This window comes from Trichophyton rubrum (genome assembly GCF_000151425.1).
Source record: "Trichophyton rubrum CBS 118892 genomic scaffold supercont2.3, whole genome shotgun sequence".
NCBI lineage: Eukaryota > Fungi > Ascomycota > Eurotiomycetes > Onygenales > Arthrodermataceae > Trichophyton > Trichophyton rubrum.
In genome coordinates, this window is record NW_003456426.1 from 653,385 (window position 1) to 679,021 (window position 25,637).

A 25,637-nucleotide genomic window follows, 5' to 3' on the forward strand; every position below is an offset into this window, starting at 1 on the left:
CGGTAGGTAAAAGAGCAAAAAAAGGTGGCAGGTCAAGCTGGCCCAGCGGTTGGGTCGAGTCGACTTCTAAGACCGGCTGTTAAGTCGATCCATAACCTCGTAGCCGTTGTAGCCGCATTTCCGTGGTCGATATCGTATAGTTGATATGCTCTGCTGTCTCGATGCGCTTGACAAAGCCACCAGGTAATTATAAGATAAGAATAGGAAAGGTAGAAATAAAGGAGGAAAAATATGCTCCTCTCCTTTTTTTTTGGTGAACATCAACGTCATGCCTCATTTAAAGAACCCGCAAGAAAGTAAGCTACCAGACTTCACGGACATTCTCCACACGCTGCTGTTCTTCATCATGTAAACTGCCTCTATCCTCATGCATGATCTCGACGGAGTTGGAGATCATGATGCCTCGGGCTGGTAGGGGCTCCTGGGGTTCGTGCTCTGTTGAGTTGAAGGTCTTGAGATCATGCATCTTGACATCGTCGTGCATAATACGTTCATCGCTGCCATTGAGGGTGAAGCTGGTCGTGATGTCACTCTGGGGCTGTCGACGGCCCTTACTCCGGTTATTGTTGTTGTTGTTGTAGTACGAGTTGCCTCCGTGGGGGGTGCCGCCGATGGTCTGAAGCCCCGGGGTTTTGTAGCTGGACTTCTTCTGGGTTGAAAAGAGCTTGGAAAACCACGGAGAGAGCATAGCACGGATAAGAGGGAAGATCATGGGCAAGTTGGTCACCATGACAGCGACGAAGGCCTCTCGTACTCCCCATGCGCCAGCAAGTTGTGCGCCATGCACGGGGTTCTACCTTGTTAGTACCTTTGACGTAAAATTTGTATATATATACATATATAGGGGGTACATCGAATACTTACTACAAGAACGAAGATGCTCTTGAGACACGCGCAGACAAGGACAAAGATACCTGCACCGAGCACAATGCTGGCTGCTATCTTCTTGATCATCCGCAGGGTCGAGCGCCACAGCATGGGTAGGGGAATCAGTATCAGATAGATGTCAGTAATAATGTTGGCGGCGAATGAGACCCAGACGACGGGCTTGGACACTGCAGGCTGGCATGCATCTAAGACCGGCATTAGCTATATATGCATAATAGCATAGCAAAGGTAATAATGGAGCAAATAACGCACTGCCTGGGTTTGGATATATCTGCCAGTACTTGTGGAGGGGCCTGCAGGAGAGGAAGATGGTGAGCAGCGAGGCCATACAGGTGCCCGCGACGAGGCCAAAGCCGATGAAAATCTGCAGGCGGTACGTTCCCCCAACGCCCTCGGTCAGCCTGATATAGAACGCCAGCATCGAGAACTTGAGCATCGAGATGAGCCAGGTGTACGTCGTCCAGCCGGCCAGCTGAATCTTCGACCCGGTGACCCTATATTCGCCCGTCAGTCCCCCTGTCTGTCTTGTGTCTCTCCGCCGCTCCCCTTTCCAAAAAAAAAAAAAAAAAACCCCGGCTGTGCCAACTCACCTGAAGCCATACTCGATGCTGTTGACCGGCAGGGCAGCCCGCTCCGAGTCCAGCTTGAAGTTGTTGGCCAGGCCGTGGGCCTTGGTGCCGACATGGTAGCCCAGCGTCGACTGCGCGGCATACAAGACCTGCAGAGGAACAACAACATGGATGGTCAGCGCTTCTTTTGTTCCTGCTATCGACCGGGGGACGGACGTCACTCCATCGTCCACCACGCAAAAAGAAAAACAACAACAACAACAACAGCCACACAAAACAGACGGCGGCCGGTGCCGTGACTAACCAAAGCTACAAGCACCAGAAAGTCGTCTGGCCGCAGGTTCCGGACGCCGACGGCGTGTATACGTGCATAGATCCTCAGCATCGTCGTCGTGAAGCCGATGGCGAAGAGCGTCCATATCTCGATCGTGGCCTTGCGACCAGCTTCCTGGGCCGCAGCCACCTCGGCCGGGCTGGTTGGCAACATGATATTATTCGATATAATACTATAGCAGAGCGCGGGACGGGGTGGTCGGACAGGCGCAAAAGTGATAGATCGAAGCAGTCTCCCAATTCAATGGCTATGCATCGTCGGGAGCAGGTTGCTCACAAAGGTCGAGATTCTGTCCAGGGAAGAGGGATTGAAATGCAGGCCGGAGGAGAGTACAGGATATTGCCAGGCATTCAACCAGGCAAGCAATGCAGGCAAGCAATGCAGGCAAGCAAGCAGAATGGACCACGAAAATGCCACAGAAGGAGAACGAGGACCTGAGTTTTTATGAGACGCAGGCAGAGAACGTATTCTGGCTGTATCCGGGATCCCCTGCCGTCTGATCGCCCGAGCCCTGGTTGCATTTCTTAGTAGTACGTGAACTGCCAGAGAGGCCGAGGATACGAGCTCGAAAATCTACAAACACCCAGCAGCAGAACTAGTTAGTGCGACCTGACTGCCACGGACGGTCCTGAAGGCAAAACATGACGGAGCACATGGCAAAAAGGAAAGAAAAACAAACGGCCAGTCTGGGCTGTGGCCAATAAGTACGGACCCTGAGACCAGATAGATGGGCCGTCCAGTTATGTCCATCTCTGGGGGTTCCATCCACCATTCGTGGGTGCAAGCGTGAGCCCTCCCAGAATATCATTAATTATTATACTTCGAGAGTGGAGATAGACCCTTCTTTTGGATTTCCAAATGGCCCATTTTTCGAAATCCAGGGGTACAGGGGTCCGGGATGATGGTATTTTACCATTATTATTTGCTGATGGGCTCACCAGACCACCACCCCCTGAAGCCCCGGTCTATATTTGACGATACTAACCTCTTTGCCGCGCTGCCATGCCGCCTTGCTCTCTGGTCTGCACCTGTGAAGATAGTCTGCAAGGCCCGCAGTATTGCTTATTCTATTCGGCTCATTCTTCTTCTTTTTCTGTTCTTGCCTTGCCGATCCGAAGTATGTGGTGCCGGCGTCTCCTCTGGCTTTTGGCTTGGGGTTTTTAACCTCTCATTTCCTGCATAACATTGCATCAACATCTTTCCTTCCCCCCATTCCCTTTCATCCACCCAGCCCACCCCTTAACACCGTTAAAGATGCAAGGGCTTCTTCAGGGGATCATCATAGCACTGGCTGCATGGGCGAACAGCTCAGCCGCCAGAAGCATCCAGCAGCAACAGCCTTCGACTAGCAATGTTACGCCTGTGAACATATGCCCCAGAGCAATGGATAATTGGGTAGACGATATCAAAACAGAACTCGTCCCGAAGCTGTCGCCAGGGGCCAAGGTCTATCTCCCTGGCTCTGGCGACTTCGACACTGCCACAGCTCGCTGGTCTGCCCTTAGAGCACCTACTGTTAACGCTGCCATTTCGGCGGCCGTTCCTCAAGATGTCGTTGAAACGGTAGGTTCATTTATCTTCCGTTTCTCCTCTTCGGAAATTTCATTTATGCGATAAGTCATATATACTCACAGGGAGACAGGTCAAATTCGCAAATAATAAGGGTGTTAAGTTCCTGACTTACAACTCTGCCCATGGCGCCCTCACCTCCCTGGGCAAGGTAGACAGTGGCATCGAGATATTCATGAAACAGCTCAACAGTGTCGAAATCGCCCAGGATGGCAAATCGGTCAAGGTTGGAGGTGGAATAAACTCCAAGTATCTCGTTGACACTCTCTGGGATGCTAAGAAACAGGCCGGTCAGTCCTTTTTAACTTTCATTTAGTTATTACATCTATTTTTTTTATTATGGCCTATTTGATTACTGACTCGCGTTTTAGTCACCGGAACCTGCGAGTGTGTCAGCTATCTTGGACCAGCTCTTGGAGGCGGCCACGGCTGGCTCCAGGGTCACCATGGCCTAATTGCCGACCAGTTCCTGTCGATGGATGTTGTCCTTGCCGATGGCACCCTCAAGACTATCGACAGTAACTCCGATCTCTTCTGGGCGATGAACGGTGCCGGCCATAACTTTGGCATTGTCACTTCCGTCACCCTCAAGATCTACGATATAGAACACACCGACTGGGCTATCGAGACTTTGACTTTCTCCGGTGATAAGGTCGTGCCTGTCTATACAGCTGCCAACAACCTCTTGAAGAAGCAGCCAGAAGGTGTAGTCCAATGGTCGTACTGGCTCAACAACCCCAGTGCCGATGCCAACAATGTCAGTTTTCCTTTCTTTATTAATATATACAAGCGTATATATATCCCATTACTAAGATCAATACCTTCTAGCCCGTTATAATTGTCTACCTCATCCAAGAGGGTGTCAAGCAAGTCGACCCGGCCATCACCGGCCCATTCCATGACATTGGTGCCCTCAACGTCCAGCCCGATTCGGGTACATACAGGGACTTAGCCAAATGGACCGGTATCGCTCTTGACTCGCCACCATGCCAGAAGACGGGTGCCTCCAACCCTCGCTTCCCTATCTACCTAGAGTCCTTCAACGTACCGGCCATGCAACAAGCTTACAAACTGTATGCCTCTCAGGCCAATGTCTCTGGACCCTTCCACAACTCCATCTTCATGTTCGAAGGGTACTCTACCCAGGGCGTCAAGGCCGTCGACCCCAAGAGCGCCGCGTTCGCCTTTAGGTCAGACAACTTCCTTGCCGCTCCGCTTATCAGCTACGAGTCTACCGGCTCTGATCTTGACCAGAAGGCCATTGACCTTGGCCAACAGCTGCGTCAGATCCTTCTCAAGGGCAGCGGCCGCTCGGAACTCCACACGTATGTCAACTATGCTTTCGGCACCGAGACTCCTCAACAATGGTACGGCTACGAGCAATGGCGTCAGGACAAGCTCAAGGCCCTGAAGCAGAAGTATGACCCCGATGGGAAATTCAGCTTCTATGCACCGATTGTATGAACGACGAATGAATGATATATATATATGTATATATATATTCTCTGTAGATAATAGACGTGCATGCATATACGGACATGCATACATACATACTAACTTACATAGAAACCCGTGGCATCCAGCGTTCATATGCCATAATTTTAATGTACAGGAATGAGATTTGACAGAGCCAAAAATGCTACCTTTCAATATACCTGTGACTTGATAATATAATTGTGATGTAACTTGCCAACTTCGGTCTGTGGAGCTCTTCCTCCCTTATATATGTGTACCCAGCCTCAACAGCATTAAGCATGAGATCTAGTCAATGCCCGTGTATTGATTATCCTGGGGATTGGCCAATGCGGAGGTTCCAGAAAGCGTTCGTCCATGCATCCTGCACTGATACCGCGATACCTCAAACCCATCCGTTCATAAAGTCGGGAAATGCTCCACGCACATCTAACAAAGTGCTTGAAAGTCCAAACAAGTTCTTGAGACAGACGCCAACTTTCCTGCACAGGCGACATCATCGGCATACCGGCCATGGCATCATCCATGGCCCCATACTCCTAATACCCCTTTGTGCGGGACCCTATCCCTTATTCTGGACAAACACCGATTATCAACACCACCGAGAGTGTCGAAGCCGGGGGCAATTAGAGACAATTCTGGTCGACAACGTATACTCTTCCCACACGGCCGTCATCTTGGTTTGAAGGGTAACCCAGAGGCACGTTTGTGGTTTGGGATGCACTCATGAGGAGGACAGGCCGCCACCCTTGTTTCAGGGAATGAAACAGTTCAGTTACAAGTCAGGTTAGAGGGGCCAGGTTTGAGAAAATTGTCGGCCAGGCGTTGATACCACCAAGGAAGCAAAGATATAGACAAGGACATTCCTTGGGTGTTGTGTTGGTGGAGTAATGGATACATACCACTTATACTCTGTGGTGACCCCCCTAGAAGGGAAAAAGAAGATGGAGGTGAAATTCCATTCAACCGAATAGCTAATGTAACATTCCAGAAGCTGGAGTATCAACCATTTAGCCGGTTGTTACGTACCCGCGGCTGAGCTAGGGGATGGTAACTTGGACGAATGTCCTTGGTCAATACCCCAGCTGCATGGCCAGGCTTTTCCTTGCTTCTCATCATCAACGTTGCCCTCACGATATCTCAATACCTGGAATATATATATGGCTGTGGGATTATGCATGGCTGTCGATTCGGAAAGGAAGATGCGTAAGTGCTTTATTCGATGCAGTTGAAGGCCTTGTATGGGAAAGTGTTCCGCACAGCCGTAGAATTGCTCGATAATCCCACTTCTGAGAAGCTCCGGGGCAGACTCGCGGAGAACAAGACTGAATGGGATGGAGTTTGGCTATTGAGATATGCAATGGAGATAAGTGATGCAAATTTCAATGGAGGACGCAGTTATCTCAAAAAAATAATGGTGATACCCCTATATTTAAACATGGATTTGATATGAGAGCCATCCTTTGCCTACCACGTGGGATACTGATTTAATGGAGAGGCTGCATACCATGTCTGCAAATGCCGGAGAGCAGAAAACAATCATATGCTTGATATTATAAGAATGTCAAATCACCATATTCATTTTGATGGCCTGGTCCTTAAGAGATTAATCGATGGACAGGGTACGATTCTATTATCATAATCTGAAGGGTCGATTCCATGTTTCCGGTTAATTGCAGGCTGAGGTCGATTGGGAAAAATCAACCGACTGAGTCGTCGATGTTGGAAGGAATCTTGCTGCTGATGTGAAGATTTTGAAGATTATGCTGATCATATCTATTTATTCTATCTAAGTATTCTATTAGCCAATGCTGGTAATTTGATAATTATACTATACACGTAGAGCAGCTATGGTAGAGCCATAGGAGAGCGGCTATATCGTAGGGAAAGATCATCTATAAACTGTTGACCACTAGATGACGTACTGCGGGCTTGTAAGCATACGTAACTGGTTATATCTGGGGCTATATACTCACTGGAATGAAGATGTAGGGAACAGCCTTCTCGTACTGCTTCCAAGCCTCGCCGTACTTGCGTCGACATCTATCAATGTCCCTCTGAGTACGGTGAATGATCATAATCATGAAGAAGACGAAGTAAAACCAAGGGAAGGGACTCCTAAAATACTCGTTAACCATGACCCTAGATATGATGTGGTTTGTGACTTACTTGAAGCCGGTGAGTAGACCCCAGGTGAAGGAGAAGAACATATCCGGGACATAGTTCGGCTTGCGGATGATCCCAAACCAGCCATCGATAAGCAGATGGTCGCCTACGTCTGTCTTGATGGTTTTAGGATTCTCAATGGCTTGCCAGGGGACCTGTGGGAAGGTGTTGCGTTTAATAAGCTGGCCCCTTTCCTTGTGACGGAATGCGTTCTTCTGGCCATTGGCGCTGTCCCACATCCAGTACATGAAGAGATAGACGACGCCGAGAGCAGACAAAGCAATGGGGTTCCAACGGTACTCTGACGGGTGGTTTCTGGCCATGTACAAGGCACAATGGCAGTACGTGAATGGTACGCCAGCCATGTTCCAAAAGGTAAGCATCCAGCCGAGCTTCTCAAAGTACATGTCCCTGGGCGCAAGGTCAGTATATTTACCTGATAAATTGCGACATTCGAGAGGCTCACCAGCTAGTAATGATCATCTGCTCTGCTTTGGCACATGCATTGGCATAGAGATAATGCGCAACAGCCAAAAAGACGACTTCAGGCGCAACATAGCCGTACGTCTCATATTGACGAGTAGCGACGGAACAGGTGATGAGGAAGAGGATGAACCAGGGAATCCTAACCTCATAAAACATCTTAAAGTCCAGGATACCAATACGGGGGTTCAGTTCAGCACCCATAAAGAAATCATAGACGGGATATCCAGAGAGTCGGTGGGTTCGGCCTCGCACCAGCGCCTGAACATAGACAATAACACTATTGATGAAGCCAGACAAGATGGCAACTGTCATGATAGAGCCGAACTCATCGATCAGCGTGTACAACGGGAATAGGCCGGTGACATGCAAGACTGCAGCGATAGCCAAAGTCGCGTAGAACGAGCAATACGCAGAGCAGAAGTAGGGCAGCCTGCGGCCCCCTTCGTGCCTGAGCGGTCGTCCATGGCTCGACACGCCTGGCATGTAGCAGTACATCAGGGCTTCGGCAACGAAGAACACCCAGTAGATAGCCCATGCCTTGGCCGTGGGATAGCCGCCTTCGTACACCAGATGGGCGAGATGCAGGGCAAAGTCCGTCCAGCTCTGGCCGGCGGCAGGCCAGGGGAATGCGCCACCGTAGTATGTTGCGCCAATCCACATATACCACATTATCAACGGGGACCCGAGCATGACGCCCATAGCTCCGAGCGAGCCGCCAAACTCGAATTCATCCGAGGCGCCGTCGGTGAAATTGGTCGACGTTGATCCTGCTCCTGGCGTTGTTGTTGGCGTTGCTGGCTGCTCGACCCCCCTTGGGCCCCTTCGCTGGCTGGCACCCATGACGGCTGATATTGGACAACGAAGACCAGACTAGATGCAATTAATCAGTCAATTAATCAGTTAATTAATTGATGCATCAAAATCCACGGTCGAGGAAATTAAGATGAAAAAAAAAAAAAAGATCAATTAATCATGAGAAATTCGACGGCGGAAGAAGTTTTCAGCCTGTTTATCCACCGTCGTCCCGCGCTTTATAAACAGCCTAGCAAAAAGGGGCTGGAAATCCCGGGAGCCGAGGACCAATAAGCCAGCCGTTATTACTATGGAGTCAGTCCACAACAATAACATCTAATCAATGGATCATACGGTTTGAATGCGCCCGGATGAAGCGTACCCGCGAAGAGCACGCTGAGCAGTGTCTGAATATTGGTAGCGCTTCATGCTGATGTCTCTTAAGTCAGTGGCTGGCTATTAACTGGTCAAGGGGCTTCGGGCGCCGCTAAGGACAAGGAGATTAAGAGAAGAACCGGAGAAATAGGACGGCATCGATGACGGAGAATGTCAATTCCAGCAGGGCAACAGACAAACAGGTGTTTATCCCGGCTGCTGGACAGGTTCGTGATGTTAAGAGGCGCTGATATTGCATCTGCCAGCCATCACAGCCGTCGCAGGGGCGAGAAATAAGCCTGAAGCCAGCCGGCTTGGCTGCGACGTCTTCGAGACGCTCCAACGCGAGACGAACATGCAGAAGAAGTCATAGACAGCTCGCGGGGCTTGTCGACTGTCATTGCTTGAGTCTCTTCTCGTTCTCGTCGGGCTGGTTGTGGCCGCTTCACGGCGATATCAAGCCCGGCGTCTCTGTGAGCCCCCATCGCCGGGCATCAACAACTCGCCCTGGCCGTCCCCGCAGATATCCAGTGGCCAGCAGGTGAATACGAAATATGGACTGGATTCTGGGAATAATACGAACGGCCTGACCCGTCCAAGATATCCTAAGCATGATTTGGATTTCCGTCCAGGGTTGCAGCCTGCACCCCGGACTCCTGCAAGATGAAACAGCGGGGGGAGGGACAGGCTAGCGTGATGTGCTATTTCTGCTCCGGGGGGAAGAGAAGGCGAAGACGGGTCGTCAGGTGTGCCTTTGATCATGATCTACTCTCTGATCGACTGGAATGCGAAGTACAGGTACGCTTCGAGAAGGCGGCTATGGTGTTGATCTACCGGCGACGATCGAGCATCGGTCAATATCAAGTTATATAAAAAGGGGTTCTCTCGACGCTCAACTTGCGCCCTCTGCTTTTCAGCCCAACTTGATATCGTTCCTCTTCGTCTACGGCTTGCTACGACTTTCTTGAGAGGCATGGTATCAAGCTCCACAAGCCCTGGGTAGCCGAGTCAGCTGGGTGCTCGAGATAACAGGGCCTCCCTCCCACGGCCGATAGTTATCCAGCAGGTCTCCTCTCTCTCTCTCTGCCTCACCCCGGCTTCTAATATCCGGCTTGTCTTCTTTTTTGGGAGGTGCCATTTGACATCATTTGACATTTTTGACATTTTTGACATTTTCGACATTTGCCATTTGCCATTTGATACTTGACATTCGAGTCCCTTGAAGCTTTTACAGGCCTGTTTTTCACCGCTTGGTGCTATGGCTGTTTCTTCTTCATAGTGCCCTTTGTGTTTTCGTTTCTTTTCTTTTTCTTTTCTTTCCTGTTTCTTCCTGCTCTTTAGCTGGTTATCTCGAGCGGCGGGCACGGCTACGGCCGGTTTCAACCTTTGCCCCTTAGCTAGCTGGATTGCGGACGAGGATACAGCCATGGTTTGGCGACTGAGATACCCTCCCCGATGACGGTTCGTAGCCCGGGGGCCAAGGCTTCATGCGAGGTGTTAGCCCACTGAACCCGCATATTCCCCAATGCGACTTTGGTATGGACCAATTTCCGCGTTGCGGAGCAATGACCTAGTCGAGAGGGCTTGAGCTCAGGGAGAGGAGTATATAAGGAATGACCATCCGTGGCTGTCGAGCTGGATTTCTCTTCTTTCTCTTTGCCAGAAACCAGAGCAGACCAACCCAGAAAGTCATTGAGATATCCTTATCCTCATAAAATACACATCCTTTCAATATGCGTTTCTCCGTCCTCCTCTCCGGCCTTGCTGCCGCTGGCTCCATTGTCACTGCTGAGCGAACTTGCGGTGCTGTTCCTCCTCGTGCCTATGAGCAGGAATTCACCCAGGCTCTCAACTCCCTCAGCCCCGAGGCCGCCAGCGCTGACCTGACTGCCGGCATCACCATTGACACCTACCTCCACGTCCTCACCAACGGCCAGACCGGAAACATTCCCGTATGTCACTCCCACTCCTTCCCTGGCTGACCGCGCGGAGACGACGTTTTGGGTTGGTTGCTAACGAATGTTACAGGACTCTCAGCTCCAGGCCCAGATCAACGCCATGAACCAGCACTACAGCCGAGCTGGCGTGCAGTTCAGACTGGTCAAGGCTACCCGCACCAACAACGCCAACTGGGCCAGCGGCCAAGACGAGGCTGGCATGAAGAGGGCCCTGCACATGGGTACCTACTCCTCCCTCAACATCTACTTCATCCCCAACCTCAGCAGCGGTCTCTTGGGAGTAAGTCTTTGTCCTAGAACTCTCGTATCAAGAGTATCGTGGCGACTAACAACATATTAGATCTGCTACTTCCCACGCGCCAACCCAAGCCAGACCACCATCACCATGGATGGCTGCATGGTCCGCTCCGGCACCGTCCCCGGTGGTGAGACCACCAACTACAACCAGGGCAAGACTGCCACCCACGAAGTCGGCCACTTTTTGGGTACGTTATTACAACCTTATCGCTGAGTGTATAAAGTTGTATGACTGACGTCTGCAGGTCTCTACCACGTCTTCAGCGAGAACGGCTCTTGCGCTGATGCCGACATGGTTGCCGACACTCCCCCCCAGTCCAAGAAGACCAGTGGCTGCCCAAGCTCTCAGGACTCTTGCCCTGGCGGCGGCGTTGACTCTATCCACAACTACATGGACTACAGCTACGAGTATGCTTTATTCTCTTTTATAGTGAATGGAAAGGATGATGTACTGACTAGTATTGTCTAGTGTCTGCATGAACCAGTTCACTCCCGGCCAGGCCAACCGCATTGCCCAGTCCTGGAGAGCCTTCCGTGCCGGCCACTAAATTACTCGCAACTGAGTGACTGGCAAGTATCGCTGCGGATGATATGAGATAGGGTTATCATCCGCAGAACAAACCCAACGAACGAATGACCAATGGCTTGGTCCGGCCTGCGCTCGACCTGGCTTAATGAATACCCTTCCCTTGTTGTATATATATATATATATATATATATATATATATATATATATATACATTTTCCACCGTACATAGCTCTAGCACCTGCACATGTGAACATACGCAATGTAAATACATTCTTAAATACATGCATATTCTCTATTGTCTTTTGGTATTTACTCTCTAAGCGCCGTGCTTGACCCTTGACATCTCGTTGGGCTGTGTATATGCATGAACATGTGTAAATGAGCAAGGTATCTTCCACCTCTATTAAGCGGTGTATATCAGTCCTGACCGGCTCTACCATGCTGATGCCTGATGCTGCTGCTCAACGATGATCTCCTCGGTCACCCGTTACCCATACAGTTATGTGTACTCTATATAGCATACATTTGAGTCGAGTCCAGGATATCCTCGAGTCGGATGTGTGAAGTCGAGACAGGAACAGCCCAGGGTATCCGGCAACGCATGCTAAGCGCCGGAACTGCAGCTGATCATCAATTGTTCGTCAGCAGATACTCGTTGACTGGTTGAGTGGGAGACGGTGAGTTACATGCTGATCCAAGCGTTGCTAACCAGTCAACGGCTGCTCTGCAAGTGTAACAATCGCCAAGCAGAATCAAAAAGAGCCATCGAGAGCCAAACAAGCCATCTGGAGAGACAGAACCTGCGGAACTTGTTGAGAGGAGACGAGGAAATCACCCTCAGCCAAACGGGGGCCCAAAACTCGTACGGACCCGTCCCCCCAGCGTCATATATATAAACCAGCAGGATACGGAGTATCACTTCAGTATATTAATCACGTATCAAGCTAAAGCCACCAGCCAGGAGTCAGTAAATACGGAGCGGCTCCTGCATGAGACAGTCAGCCAAGCCTGACTCCGTACTCTGCCCTTCGCTATGCGCCTGCGCCGTGCCGTCAGAGTCCCAGACGTTGCTGTCATGCTGCCATCGATATCGACATAGTCTGAACTGCTCCGTAGAGGATTAAGCATCAAGCCGCCACCACACGGCCAACGGCACAAGCTGATCCGGGCTCGACCGCAGTACATATATGTAAGTACTTATTGGCCATCCAGAGAGCGTTCTATGGCTGAGTATCTGCCTGCACCGCCAGCCGAGCGCAGTCGTTTCAGCCACATCTCCATCTCCGTGTTTCAGACCTGCCCACTTAGAGAGCGATCAAGCGCATCGCCGCGACCCGCCGTGACCCCCTCAACTAGTCGCCAGCCTGACTAGCCCATGCATGTCATCCTGCCTTATATCTGCCACCGGCCCTGCAATAGCAGCCATCGACACCAACAGCAACGTCGACGCCAATACTTCGACGTCCATCAAAAAAGATCCCAAAATCAACAAAAATCGCGAAAACGAAAAAAAGAAAGAAAGAAAGAATAACACATGCTGACTAACAAGGTTTGTCCCCTGAAAAGAAGATCTTTTTGGCTTCTTGGCGGCGCTAGTCCCCTTTCGGCCGCTCCGCCTGCTTTCTCCCTTTTTTCAACGTCGACGTCGGCGGCTTTTCTGGTCTCGCATTTTGGCTTCTCTCGCGGCATCGCCAGATATCATTTCATTCCAGCGTCTTCTGCATCGCAGGATACTCGTTCATTACTGCTGATTTCTCGTTCTTTACTGCTGTCGCTCTTTAGCTGTTGCTGTTTTGCTTGCCGCTGTCTGGCTAGTTGGCCGGCAGACTCCGTCTACTTCCATATATCTACTTGCTACTAGTGATAGTCTGCCTCGACCACTTACTTCCCACCACACAGCGCATACCACCCCCAGCTCGAAATGATGCGCGGTGCCGCTAGACTTGCTGTTTGACGTCGAGACAGACCGGAACTTCGCCCAGGGACCTGGCATTGTTGATAAATGCCCGTCCTGCCGCTCCTTTAGCCGCCATCAATACTGCTCTGTCCGCGGGTTCGGACAGGAGACATACAGGAACAAAGGGGAAAAGAAGAAGAAAACAAGAAAAGACGGCCAGTCGCATTGCGCTGGTACTGCTATATTTGACATATACGTGCGGCTGTGCTGCTACTTCGCTCTTTGCGCCGTTGCTTATACCACATAGGTAGCGCTACGACTACTACTACAGAGTTCCCATCATGGGCTGTTGCGGGGGCCGCGATGAGGAGGTCCGGCTCAGAGAGGAGCAGAAATGGGATTACATTGTGAGACCCAGAAGTTCTTATTACCATGCTTATTGTCTTCTAACACTGGATAGAACTTGAATGACTTTACTACAAAGTCCTGCTGGATCCCCGTCTCGTACACGATCCTTTACTTCAACGTCATGATCTCCCTGGCCGTCTACGCGCTTGACACCTTCACGGCCGTCAACTTGCTTGCGTTCTCTCGCTGGTCCAGTCAGATCAAGCCTGCTATCCCCCTCGACATCTCTAAGTGGATATTCGCCGGGTGCATCATTTTCTCCCTCGTGCTGCTCGTCTACCGTTGGCTGCGTGCCATCAGGGTCATCAAGTCCGGCGGCATCGCCCAGTGCTATCTCGACCCCATCGCTGTCAAAGTCCAGAGTATTCGCACCAGCAAGCGTGCCTCCGGATGGAGACGATTCCTTGTCTTCGCCGAGTTGACCAAGAGCAGGAAGGGAGCAGATTACGTTGCCATCTTTACCTACTTCAACTTCGAGGGTGAGTTTTTCTTTTCGTAGGTTTCCTCCAAAATAACTCTTCTATCTAACGGTCTCTAGCATGGTTGAGAGTCATCTTTGCTCAGGGACCGCGTCAGGTCATCAATGGTATCACCCTCTACTCTGTAGCACAGCTCAATCTTATCCCAATCGGCGAACATGCTGCCCCAGAGGGAACTTCGGCAATCTCCCAGTTCTTCATCAACATTGAAGCCCTGGCTGAAAAGGATAGGCTACAGGCCCTCATTCTCTTCTCCATGCTTTTCACCCTCGTTATCTGGGCCTTTGAGTTTCTCTCTTTCTGTGTCTCTGTACTGCTTTACTTGCTCTTCCTCTGGCACCATATCCCGTCAGAGGACGGCACGCTTTCGGCCTACTGCCGTCGCAAGATCAACAGGCGGCTCGAACGCATTGTCAAGAAGAAAGTTGACAAGGCTCTCACGAACGCTGTTGTCCTGCAAGATAGGAAGCGTACCAACACCGATCTAGAAACCGGAGTGGCCTCTATCAAACGCAACCCAACCTTGCCCACTCTTCCCTCGGTTATGGACCTCAAGCAGCCACAGCAACCTAAACTGCCGGAGATGCCTCCCCTCTCACGCCAGACAACCGTCACTACCTTGCCGCCTTATAGACCACAGACGTCCAACACTGATCGACCGCCGCCTCTGCCAGAAGTTGACTGGGATTCCCACAACTATGAACATGATCAGTACGACAACGAATATAATGACCATGATCATGACCAGCATGGTGACCATGTCATGGCATCCTCTACCTCAATGCATCGGACGCACTACTCAGATGACGCCTCTGCTTCTCTAGTAAACAACGCTGGTGGTATTGGGTACTCACCACCATCGTCGCAATACGATTATCGCCCACCACACCAGCAGCAGCACCACCACCAGCGCGATCCAATGCAGCGTGAATACACGAAGACGCCCATGCTGCCACCCGTAGAACGATACGGCACTCCGCTCTCTGTCTCCACTGCACCAGTCTTCAATGCTCAGGGGCTCGGTCAAGGCCGGCGTACACCAGGACCAATGACACCGGGACCAGGCCCATTGACTCCCGGACCGGGGCCTCGCACTCCTGGACCTCTCACCCCGGGACCTAGTTCAATGGGCCGCCAAACCCCATCCAGTCACCACCAACAACAGCAACAACAAGCATGGGATGCACCAGAAGTGCCCGATCTACCAGAGCACAGCCCCCAACCAACACTCCCATCAATATCTCGCCCTGGAACTGCCTTTGCTCCTCCACCATCCGTATCTACGCCTGCGCCATCATTTAACCGTGACCGAGAACGTGAAAGATACGGGCTATACGATGGCCCACAAATGTCTTCCCTCCCACAAATACCGTCCGCCCCTACGCCAACGCCAAGTGCACCTCCTACGCATGGTAACGGGGCACCGTATAGAAATTTTGCCCGGCCGTCGCTAGCTCCTTACTCTGCTCCAGGGGGGCAAGACATACCACCACGATCAGAAACCGCACCCTTACCATCGCAAGGCCAGTACAGTCATAGCCAAGTAGGCTACAGTCAAACTGGTAGTCAGGGTCATGGGCAGCAGCCAGATCTACGGCAGGAACCTCAGTTACCCCAGATACAACCACCAAATGGCACACAAAATGGGTCATACCCTTCCGTTAACCCATAAATGTGGCATTTTCTCTATGACTGCTGCTTCTTCTTCTTCATCATCATCTTCTCCTTGTTAACTGGCATATACCCCTTTTCTGGCCATTCATTTACCAATTTACGAGCTTCAATTTCACTTTCTCTAAAGACCCATTCTATACTCTCTTATCTTTACTTTTCTTGATTGATTCCCAATTTTACCTAGTGACATTTCACTGCTTTAACGACAGATGCGCCAATTGATTCATTGATTGACTGATTGACTGCCCTTTGACTCCGATATTCTTCTTCTCTCACCATTTACAAATATTTATCTCCTGACCATCTTTCATTCAACTGGTCTCTCTCACTCTTTGTCTTTATCGCTCTTTTTTCTTTCTTTTTCACTTTTTGCAAAACCCCTGAAGCGATTCCCTTTCCCCTATTCCTTTATTCCCTTCCTCCGTGTCGGAAGAAACCTCATGGGGGATATTGTATGGTGCAGACTTTCTGGGCGATTCAGGTTATAGTTCATGTCTCTCAGCCTTTCGAGCTAGGTGCATGGAAAATGTGGAAGACATGCCTTGTTAATGGACGGAAAATAGAATATATGAACTGATTCTTCTATTTCAATCTTCATCTTGACAGTGATGTGGTCGAAGACTTTTGGTAATTATATGTTGTTAAAGCGGCGAGCCTGATGTGTAAGCTGTAGATCTGATAAGAAAAAAGATAACAAAACATCCGCCTGGAATGCTTCGTGGCCACGACATCATATACAAATAGCTACTTGAGCCACCAGGGAGCTTCCTCTGCTGATCTTCTTCATAGCGACTCAAAGTACTACATCGTCTATTCCACCCTCAAGCACCAGCACCAGTTTCGCCTGCGTTATCAGTCGTCACGACGACATCCAACCTCGAAAGCCCTATAAAATACTTGCCTCCCTTACACCGCCACCAACCGAACAATGCAGAATGACAAGTGATGGGTGCCATACAATGAATGGACTAGGCATTGATGATGGAGAAGGAAAAGGCGACATTTTCCCGGGCGAGGTGGTCGGTTCATCCCTGTTGAATGGCGGGAAACAACGAAGTGAGGAGGTCGACGAACTTGACTATGAGGAGCAGTCGGCAGCGAGTTCAGAGCCGGTACTAGCAGCGCTGATACAAGGGAAACAAGAGGACAAATTTAGGAATAAATATGTGGGCATCAGCAGCTCTGAAGTAAATGCGGTGGCAGCAGTGGAAGTTGGCGACAATGTCGATGGCAGACAACTGCCCAGCCCGGCCCCAACGCCAGAGCCGGAGAGTCAAATAACTATATGGCCTGAGAATGTTACGGATGAAGACCCTACTGCCCTGAAGAGGCCAGCTGGCCTGATACCAAGACCTGCGGCAGCCGATGTTACGCTTAAAGACCGCTCATATACCTCGTCGCACCCATCAAAGTCTAATAAACAGAACACAGGGACGGACGCAACAAAAGAAAGAGATAAGGTCCAGAAACTTTCTCCGGCGAAATTACAAGATTTAACGTCTTCACCGGAATTTTCTTGTCTGCGAGTAACGGATGATGCTGACACTGATGTCGAGGTTGATGCCGAGAAGCCGCAAGTTCAGCAGATACCACCCTCGAAACTAGCCCTTGACGTCTCACCTGTCGAAGTTAAGGCAGGACCAGAACTAGAACCATCTACCGCTCCACCGATATCCTTGAAGGAGAAAGATGAGGAAGTAGATGTCTACGACGTAGATATGGGCACTGTCTCTGGCTCTATTGGTGCATTAAAGGATCGCAATAGAAGCCGCGCGCGAACACGTCGGTCTAGCACGGGAAAGAAGCAGGTCCATCTTCAGGATCCGTTGGAGTTTCATGGCCGGCGTGTTAATAGCGATCCTTCCCAGCCTCTTCCTACTTCATTTCGTCCTCGAGACAAAGCTTCGTCTGTGTCTGTCCCAGTGCCTGCGACCGGAAGAGAGCAGCTATACGACAATGGCTCAAATAACCGTTCAAGACGGATGCCGTCCCCGTTGAAACTAGATGCAGGTTCCCGATCAGCACGCTCATCGGGTGTAAACAGAAGCGTATCTCCTGTGCCAGCGTCTATTCCAATTCCGCCCTTTTCTATACCGACATACCTCCAGCTCGAACTATCCTCTCACAGGCCATCATCGCTCTATATCCATCGATCAGGAGCTCATGATTTTCCCTACGAGAGCTCTAGGGTAATGTTAGAAAGATTGCAGAATTTCTTTCTTCTTCCTCCACTTCTAGAACAGGCGTTATGTTTTGGCACTCTTGCCTGTCTCGATTCGTGGCTGCATACTTTTACCCTTCTCCCATTACAATTTCTAAAGGCAGTTTACATCCTGCTACAGTCCTGGATGATTAATCTTGGACTTGAGATCCGGTTCGTCGCTTCGTATATAGTGAGCGGTCTCGGTCGGATGTGGAAACGTCGACGACGGCGTGACTCTGTGCGTGAAACAACGCATGAAAAACCAGTTAATATCAAAGATGCTTCACAGAAGCTTATACCCATTGACCCATCGCCGATAGCTGGCAGTCCAGCCCTAGATCCAGCTTCAGGCTCAGACGCGCGTCGACGTCGTGGTTCTACGACTCGAAGACATCAGAGGACCAAGTCTATTCCGTCTACATTACTTGAAAACGACAAGGCAGATATCCTCAAGGGATTGCTGATGATATTTACCTGCACTATTCTAATGTACTTTGATGCAAGTCGAATGTACCATTGGATTAGAGGGCAGGCAGCTATCAAGCTCTACGTTATATATAACGTTCTTGAAGTAGGTGCATACAAACTCATTCATTTTGAAGGACTTACTAATCCCCTCCTTAGGTTGGCGACCGACTACTTTCCGCCATTGGCCAGGATGTTCTTGAATGCCTATTCTCTCAAGAAGCACTGGAACGAAGACCGGATGGCCGGAGCAAAGTCGTACGCCCGTTTTGGATGTTTATTTTCGCTCTTATATATACTGTTATCCACGCCACGGCGCTCTTCTATCAGGTGATGACGCTGAATGTGGCAGTGAACTCATACTCCAACGCACTAATAACCTTACTATTATCCAACCAGTTCGTCGAGATCAAATCGACGGTCTTCAAAAGGTTTGAAAAGGAGAATCTGTTTCAACTCACCTGTGCAGATGTTGTTGAGCGGTTCCAGCTATGGCTCATGCTCATCATAATCGCTTCCAGAAATTTTGTGGAAACAGGAGGCTTCAAGCTCGGAAATGCCTTGACATCTCAAAGCAGTGCGACAACTACCACGAATAGCACAACTGCTTTTAGGCCATCTACATCAATCCTCCCGCAATCATTCACCCTTCTTATCCCATCATCCGTATTTTCATCTTTGAGCAGTGTTAACTCCATTCTCCCTGCAATTGGCCACCTTTTAGCCCCTTTTCTTGTTGTTCTCGGTTCCGAAATGGTAGTTGACTGGCTCAAACATGCCTACATCAGCAAGTTTAACAACCTTAAGCCAGCAATGTACGGCAGATTCCTCGACATCCTCGCCAAAGATTACTACAGCAGCGCATTTTCCGACCCGAATCTTAACCGCCGCCTCGGATTACCGGTTATACCGCTTGCTTGTTTATTTTTTCGCGTTTCAGTTCAGACATACCAGATGTTTCTAACTGCCTGGCTGCCGCAATTATCATCTTCTCCTTTGTACCCCCCACCGTCGAACGCTACATCTTTGACTGAGATACACAGTCACTACGCTCCTATTTCAGGCTCATCGGCCTCATTATCGTCTATTCTACCAGGTTTCTCCAACGCTTCCGCATCGACAATTCTATCTTCAATATCACTCTCGACAATTGCACAAGCTGCTTCTTCCCTTTTCCAAACACTCGTGTCATACGCCACACCCTCTCCCGAATCGTTCGTCCCTATTTTCACCGTCATACTTGTCCTCCTACTTTATATAACCTTACTTTTGGGAAAGCTTGTCCTGGGCATGATCCTTCTTGGCTACTCTCGCACAAGATACAAAAACATGAAATACCGGGAGCGTGAGTACGCAGCGCAGCAGAAACGAGAACAACGTCGCCAGCAGCCGCAACAATACATGAGATCCACATCCCCTTTGCCTCATGTGCCTTCATTGTCTGCCCAAACTATCGAATCATCCTCGTTCAATAGGGCAAGCCACAGCAACAGCGATATGATAGAAGGAGGTCGACGTGGCGGCGGCTGGGGCGCTGTGGAGGTAGGAGAAGATAAAAGAAGATGGATATACGTCGATGACCCGGAGGGTTTGCGGAGGCTGCGCGACCGGGAAGCGAAGAGCAGGAGTGATAATCCCGGTGGGTCTGGGACCGGGGCTCATGGGCTGGAAAATGTGAAAAGGTACGAAATGGCGGCGAAGAGGATATGGTAATGAATGTATTCAATGTCATTTGCTACCAATATTAGAATAGGGAATAAAGCGGGAAGGCGTTCAACTTCTTTAGTTGTTTGAGAGACCATATGGCAGAGGATTAATCTACATTTTTCTACTGAATAGGGCTAAGAGCTGAATAGGCCAACGACGGAGTGTGTTCACTCTAGGCGGACCATAAAGAAGGTTTATGGAAGTGGGTCCGGTTTTAAGCATAAATGAGCCGCAACCTCGAAATTGGCCCGCTCCATGATCTAAATGAATAAATAAGTCTACCATTAATCTATAGCATAATAAATTTAAAAAAAAAAAAAAAAAATTTTTTTCAGAGCTCGAGTGGGCCTAACAAACCATCTTACTAGAACATGCGAATACAGCAGAGAGAAAATTGAAATGTTATTATTGGCTCGTCTCCCGATGACTTCCCTCTCCTGGCAGCAAGATAATTACAGAAACTGTTCAATAACTGTGAGTTCAACGTGAATTAGAACGTCGTTCCCAGCGAATCCGTGCGGGTTTCATAGGTCCAGAAAACAGTGATGAGTAGTCTGTAGCAGGTACACCCTTCTTCCCCTCCAAGCAGTATAATCGCAAGTGACGCACCACCGTAGCAACTATCACCGTTAGGTTAACGTAGGCAAATTTTTCTCCAATGCATCGGTGCCGGCCAGCCCCAAATGGGAGATATGGGCTATTAGACCCCTTAGACATAACACCGTAGCCATAATTAACCATATCTTCTTCCTGTTCATCAGTATTAGGTTTTTGGGCGTCCCATCGATAAGGATCCCACTTCATCGCGTTGGGGAAATGCTCATCACTCTGGGCCGTTACTCCTGGAGATGCGAGTAAGACATGCGATGTTGGTACCACATAAGGGGTACCAGGGACCGGCATTGGATTCTTGACCTTTCGCATGAGCGAATGGATTGACGAGTTGAGGCGGAGGGTCTCGCGGATGACATTTTGATGTAGCGGAAGGCTGTCAAGGTCTTTGTACTGTAAGGGAGCTAGGCGGCCATTGGGACCGGTATGTGGCAGATTGGCTAACTGTTCTCGGTAAAGTTCTTCCAATATATCTGGTTGAGAGGCTAGACGAAGCATAATCCAGGAGCTGATGGAGGACGAGGAGTGCTGACCGGCCATTAGGAGGGTGATCATCATATGCGCAATTTCCTTATCCGGTAGCAGTTGTCCATTTTTATAGGTGCATTGCATCAAATTGTGAATCATGTCTGTCTGGGTATTGTTGGACTTAGCTCCTTCGCGACGTCGCTTCTCAATAATTTCGGTATAGATGGCACGCATCCGAGAGTGGGCAGCATCTCGCTTCTTATTATGTGGCAAAGGGACCCACGGTAACATGAAATTCATAGGGGTGAAACCCTTATCCAGATCATGATATAGAGCGGCAAACTCGGTCGTAAGTTTCGAGCGTACCTCTTCCCCCTGAAGGGTAATACCGGCGGTAAAGATAGTTATTTCAGCCATGGCACCAGAAATATCTACGTCTCCGGATTTTCCGTGGAAATTGGGAGAAGTATCAAGATAATCTAACACTTCTTTCTCGATCAAGGGAACGTGAGCCTCTAATGCCGCTTGCGAGAGACCGTATTTGATGAATTTCTTCTGTTCCATGAGCTTGGAATTGGGACAATCGTAAACAACATTGGACCCAAAGACTGGAGTTGTTAAAGGGGAATACACCTCCTCTGCATTCACATCCTTTAGTTTGCCATTGAGAATGAATTCGTTGCCCTTGATTCCCAGGTATACGGTAGTGTGACGGCCCAGAAGGACAAACGTGAAGATATCGCCATGCTAGAGCCAGATGATCAGCGTTAGTTAGTCAATGAAGCAAGGTAAACGCTAATGTTTATTCATCTCTCACCTTCTTTTGACAAGAAAAGAAAAACTTATATGGGTCCATTCCATAGCTGATAGTATTACCCAGGAATGGGATCCAATGGAAGACTAAAGGCGGTCGGGATTTGTTAAGCAGGCGAAAAAGTAGCTGATAGATGACATTGAGAAAGATGGCCGCGATAAAACTTAGCAAGGCGTAGGCGCCCACTGTGAGCACGGCCATGCTTGATTAACTGACGAGGACAAGAAATTGGTGAACAGTGATTTGATATTAGTTGAAGAAATGTTGGCGGCGACGTTGATTTCCCCAGACTAAATAAGCAACTAGAGCGGCTGCCTTCCTGACCAGCCCGGGAATATCGCTTCCGGATGGGCAGATTTCGTATCCGGAGACAACAAGATGATAACTTCGACGATCAACTGGCTGTATTGAATAAGCCCGACTAGGTGATGCTATTGGCTCGCTATTGCTTACTATCGTATGCCTGCTAAAAATCAAGGGAGAGAAAGGCTGACTTAGGCCAAAGGTAACTGACGCCCAATTTTCATCACGGTGTAAAACGAAATCCAACCAGTCCGTTCAACCCAAAAATAAGCGTGAAAGAGAAAGCAAAGCCAAACGCCAAACGGGGTATATGCAGTAAGTAAATTTAGTTTCCAGAAAACATGCTCTTGAAAATTTCACGGCTGTTGTACAGATTTTGGATCCGTAAACGTTCATTATCTAGATGGGCGTTATCACTAGCTTGACCACAAGGCAAATGAGCGGCCGGAGCACCGAATTCTTTTTCCAAAAGACGAATAGTGGGGATGGACCCTCCTTCACGGATGTAGATTGGCTTGATGGGGTTTCTAACGTTGCAGTCTGTCTGTCCAGAGATAGAGTGTGAGCGTTTTTCTTGGGCAGAGCCTTGACTTTCACATGTAGAAGTAGGCTTTATGCCATTTGAACTAGAGGTAGTCGATGGGTCGACAAGAGTCGAAGATGTCGGAATATACTGCTTTTGCGTTGCAGCAGGCGATTTCGGCGAGGATGAAGAAGTAACGACATGTGCGGCGTCAGTAGAATCTGCATGAATTGGTGCAGGGCGACAGCGTAGTTGCGGGTTATTCAGTGGAGGGTAGTTGTATTCCTGGCTATCATTGCCTTGCTTAGTCCATGTTAATGTCACAGCACGGGAAAGGGCTTCAAATAGTTCATTATCAGGATCTCCGAGCCATGGATCTGCAGTTCCGGTAATTTCGACGGTGAGGGTATTCTGCGAATTTAATTCAGAGAATTGGGCCTGAGCATAGTTGATAAACTCCTCTGCCACCTTGCTTGATTCTTGGTTTGGAACGATACGGATAGAAAGTGATGCTTTTGCCTTCCTTGATATAGTGGTGGTCGACTTTTTGCAACTAGGAATATCAATACAGTGAATGGTTAGCGAAGGCTCACGCCAACGATGCATTAGAGATTCCGTGAATGATTCAAAATTCTTAATCTCGGGGTGGTGTGGTAGTAACGCCTCGGCAATAGCATCGTAGCGTGCCTTTTCAGCGGGTGTTAATGATAAAACCGGATCATGAAAGCCCGGGAGGTTGATCGCTCCTTTGGGTCCGACAATCGTTCCTAAAAGTAGCGTCAGGTCCTTGAGAGGTTCATCGAGTAGAGAACTTCCATCAATCCCACTATGGAGATCTGGTTGATTGCTTGATACAACAATGTTTGCATGTACCACTCCTCGTAATCCATATGTTAGGCAAGGAATGTGGTCATCCAACCAGTAGCTGTTAGCCAGGAGAATCCAGTCAATAGGACCAATCAAGGTTTTATTTTCACGGATGGCTTGTCCGAACCCCTGCGAACCAGACTCTTCTTCTCCCTCAATGAGGAAAACAACATTGTAAGACAACTGCTTTCGCTGATAGAGTTCTGCTGCAGCATAAAGCGCAGAAAGGGACGGCCCTTTGTTGTCGGAGACGCCACGGCCATATAAGTACCCATTTAGGGAGGTCAGGTGGAATGGGTCAGTGTTCCACTTAGGATGGCTTGCTCCAGCTCCAACAACGTCATAATGACCATAGAAAAGAATGGACTTGTCCTTCTTTACAGGTGCATTCGCTGGGAATTTGGCAAAGACAATCGGGTTTTTCTTCTGTCCTGTCCCAAGTAGCTTAGTCTGGGCTCCCAGATACTTGCAGTGTCTGCGAAGGAAGATTACGCCCTGAGCACATTCGCCAGCAAATGTTGAGCAACCCGAAATTGTCTTGAATGCAATGAACTTTGCCAGTGTGTTGACCATCTCATCTGTAAATATTGTAAGTTAGAAGACAATGACTTATAATCGGGCAAAAGGGCTGTTACGTACCGTTGCTAATGGCAGGTATCTCCTGTGAATCGGCTTTTTCGTCCGTCAAATCCCATAGAGCAACTGTGTTGTCATTACCGCCAGTAGCAAAGATCCATCTGTTCTTAACATTCCCGGAGGTAGATGCGAGCATCTTCCCATCATGAGCTGTCCATGTTCCAAGCTCCTCGAAACGAGAGTTGAATTTCTAGATGAATTAGACAACATTCACTGCATCTTGTGAGTTGGAAGTTAGGTATTCTTACCTTCACAACACCATCCGAATCACCACTTAGAATGAACCCTTTGATAATGTCAATTGCCCATACGTCACCAGTATGGCTAGAGATCGTTTTAATAATCTGTCTCGACTCCAAATTCCAGACATTTATTGCCCCTCCCGAGAGACCACAATAGAGGAATGTTCCGTCAACCGAGATGGATAGAACTGATTCGTCTCTGTTTTGAAGCATAAAAAGCTCCGTTGGCGCCACGCCCGGTCCATGGCCGAGTTCCCATATTTTTACAGATCCATCACCAGATCCTGTTAAAAGAACCTCTCCGCCACTGGTTTCTACCAGGCCCCTGACAAGCCTCATGCAGTAAACGTATCCGTTATGGGCGAATAATCGATGTTGGTCTTTTCTAAAATACAGTTTCTGCCCTTGGTGGCTCTCGATTCCATTTTGACAGGCAGTAGAAATGGGCTCTGTAGCTCCGGGACCCATGGAGTCAAAAAACTTATGCGGCTTATTTGCCTTGTTCCCAACTGCTTGAGGGATATCACTTTGCTGAAGATCGCACCACTAGAGAACAACCCGTGAGTAAATAACCCAAATATAAAAAGATGCAAACTATACCTGGATACTTGTGTTTTGGCCACCGCAATACACCGTTCCCCTGTCTGAAGAGTAGACTGTAGTGAAAATGTCCCCGGGGTCATGATGTGACTCTATTGAGTACAACTGCTCCAGCGTTCTCGTACACCAAACCTGTGACTTATTAGCACTGCTTCTTGCGAGAAATTCGTCGGTTCATACATTAACGGTAGAATCCCCGCCACTGGAAAATAGAAGCTCCTTATCTGGGGACAAATGAAGCCCAAGGACGCTCTCCTGGTGTGCTTCCACGGAAGCTATGGACTCATAAGTTGAAAGTGACCA

The 25,637-nt window shown here is 49.2% G+C and overlaps 8 protein-coding genes across 12 annotated transcripts; 4 read left to right on the forward strand and 4 right to left on the reverse strand.

Moving 5' to 3' along the window:
- Positions 1-301: 301 nt before the first annotated feature.
- Positions 302-1,944, reverse strand: TERG_02977 (uncharacterized protein; the record flags this gene model as incomplete). The annotated part of the gene is made up of 5 exons (XM_003235874.1): positions 302-793; positions 865-1,073; positions 1,141-1,382; positions 1,479-1,606; positions 1,762-1,944. The coding sequence occupies 5 exons, from the start codon at positions 1,942-1,944 to the stop codon at positions 302-304; spliced, it is 1,254 nt and encodes a 417-aa protein (XP_003235922.1).
- Positions 1,945-2,832: 888 nt separating this feature from the next.
- TERG_02978 (uncharacterized protein) lies at positions 2,833-4,853 on the forward strand. Its single transcript, XM_047748001.1, has one exon. The coding sequence runs from the start codon at positions 4,414-4,416 to the stop codon at positions 4,822-4,824; it is 411 nt and encodes a 136-aa protein (XP_047603974.1). The 5' UTR covers positions 2,833-4,413; the 3' UTR covers positions 4,825-4,853.
- A 1,892-nt stretch (positions 4,854-6,745) lies between these two features.
- TERG_02979 (uncharacterized protein) lies at positions 6,746-8,325 on the reverse strand (the record flags this gene model as incomplete). Of its 3 annotated transcripts, XM_047749485.1 has the most annotated exons (4): positions 6,746-6,757; positions 6,810-6,951; positions 7,003-7,410; positions 7,466-8,325. In XM_047749485.1, the coding sequence occupies 4 exons, from the start codon at positions 8,323-8,325 to the stop codon at positions 6,746-6,748; spliced, it is 1,422 nt and encodes a 473-aa protein (XP_047605793.1). The 3 variants fall into 3 exon arrangements, with proteins under 3 accessions (XP_047605793.1, XP_003235924.2, XP_047605794.1); XM_003235876.2 differs by lacking the exon at positions 6,746-6,757 and having other exon boundaries at positions 6,798-6,951; XM_047749486.1 differs by lacking the exons at positions 6,746-6,757; positions 6,810-6,951 and having other exon boundaries at positions 6,999-7,410.
- A 2,060-nt stretch (positions 8,326-10,385) lies between these two features.
- On the forward strand, positions 10,386-11,455 carry TERG_02981 (uncharacterized protein; the record flags this gene model as incomplete). Of its 2 annotated transcripts, XM_003235878.1 has the most annotated exons (5): positions 10,386-10,604; positions 10,681-10,890; positions 10,951-11,095; positions 11,153-11,315; positions 11,377-11,455. In XM_003235878.1, 5 exons carry the CDS (start codon positions 10,386-10,388, stop codon positions 11,453-11,455), a joined length of 816 nt encoding a protein of 271 aa, XP_003235926.1. The 2 variants fall into 2 exon arrangements, with proteins under 2 accessions (XP_003235926.1, XP_047605795.1); XM_047749487.1 differs by lacking the exon at positions 10,386-10,604 and having other exon boundaries at positions 10,672-10,890.
- Positions 11,456-13,114: 1,659 nt separating this feature from the next.
- TERG_02982 (uncharacterized protein) lies at positions 13,115-15,892 on the forward strand (the record flags this gene model as incomplete). Of its 2 annotated transcripts, none has more annotated exons than XM_047749488.1 (2): positions 13,115-13,740; positions 13,794-15,892. In XM_047749488.1, exon 2 carries the CDS (start codon positions 14,477-14,479, stop codon positions 15,890-15,892), a length of 1,416 nt encoding a protein of 471 aa, XP_047605796.1. In that variant the 5' UTR covers positions 13,115-13,740; positions 13,794-14,476. The 2 variants fall into 2 exon arrangements, with proteins under 2 accessions (XP_047605796.1, XP_047603975.1); XM_047748002.1 differs by having other exon boundaries at positions 13,712-14,220; positions 14,280-15,892.
- Positions 15,893-16,829: 937 nt separating this feature from the next.
- On the forward strand, positions 16,830-20,562 carry TERG_02983 (uncharacterized protein; the record flags this gene model as incomplete). Its single annotated transcript, XM_003235880.2, has 2 exons — positions 16,830-18,668; positions 18,722-20,562. 2 exons carry the CDS (start codon positions 16,830-16,832, stop codon positions 20,273-20,275), a joined length of 3,393 nt encoding a protein of 1,130 aa, XP_003235928.1. The 3' UTR covers positions 20,276-20,562.
- A 187-nt stretch (positions 20,563-20,749) lies between these two features.
- On the reverse strand, positions 20,750-22,364 carry TERG_02984 (uncharacterized protein; the record flags this gene model as incomplete). Its single annotated transcript, XM_003235881.1, has 2 exons — positions 20,750-22,096; positions 22,167-22,364. The coding sequence occupies 2 exons, from the start codon at positions 22,362-22,364 to the stop codon at positions 20,750-20,752; spliced, it is 1,545 nt and encodes a 514-aa protein (XP_003235929.1).
- Positions 22,365-22,791: 427 nt separating this feature from the next.
- TERG_02985 (uncharacterized protein) lies at positions 22,792-24,429 on the reverse strand (the record flags this gene model as incomplete). The annotated part of the gene is made up of 1 exon (XM_003235882.2): positions 22,792-24,429. The coding sequence occupies one exon, from the start codon at positions 24,427-24,429 to the stop codon at positions 22,792-22,794; it is 1,638 nt and encodes a 545-aa protein (XP_003235930.2).
- Between the last annotated feature and the right edge of the window lie 1,208 nt (positions 24,430-25,637).

Excerpts from the sequence above, each read along its gene's own strand:
- TERG_02978 (XM_047748001.1), top strand. The coding sequence starts at position 4,414 with ATGCAACAAGCTTACAAACTGTATGCCTCTCAGGCCAATGTCTCTGGA.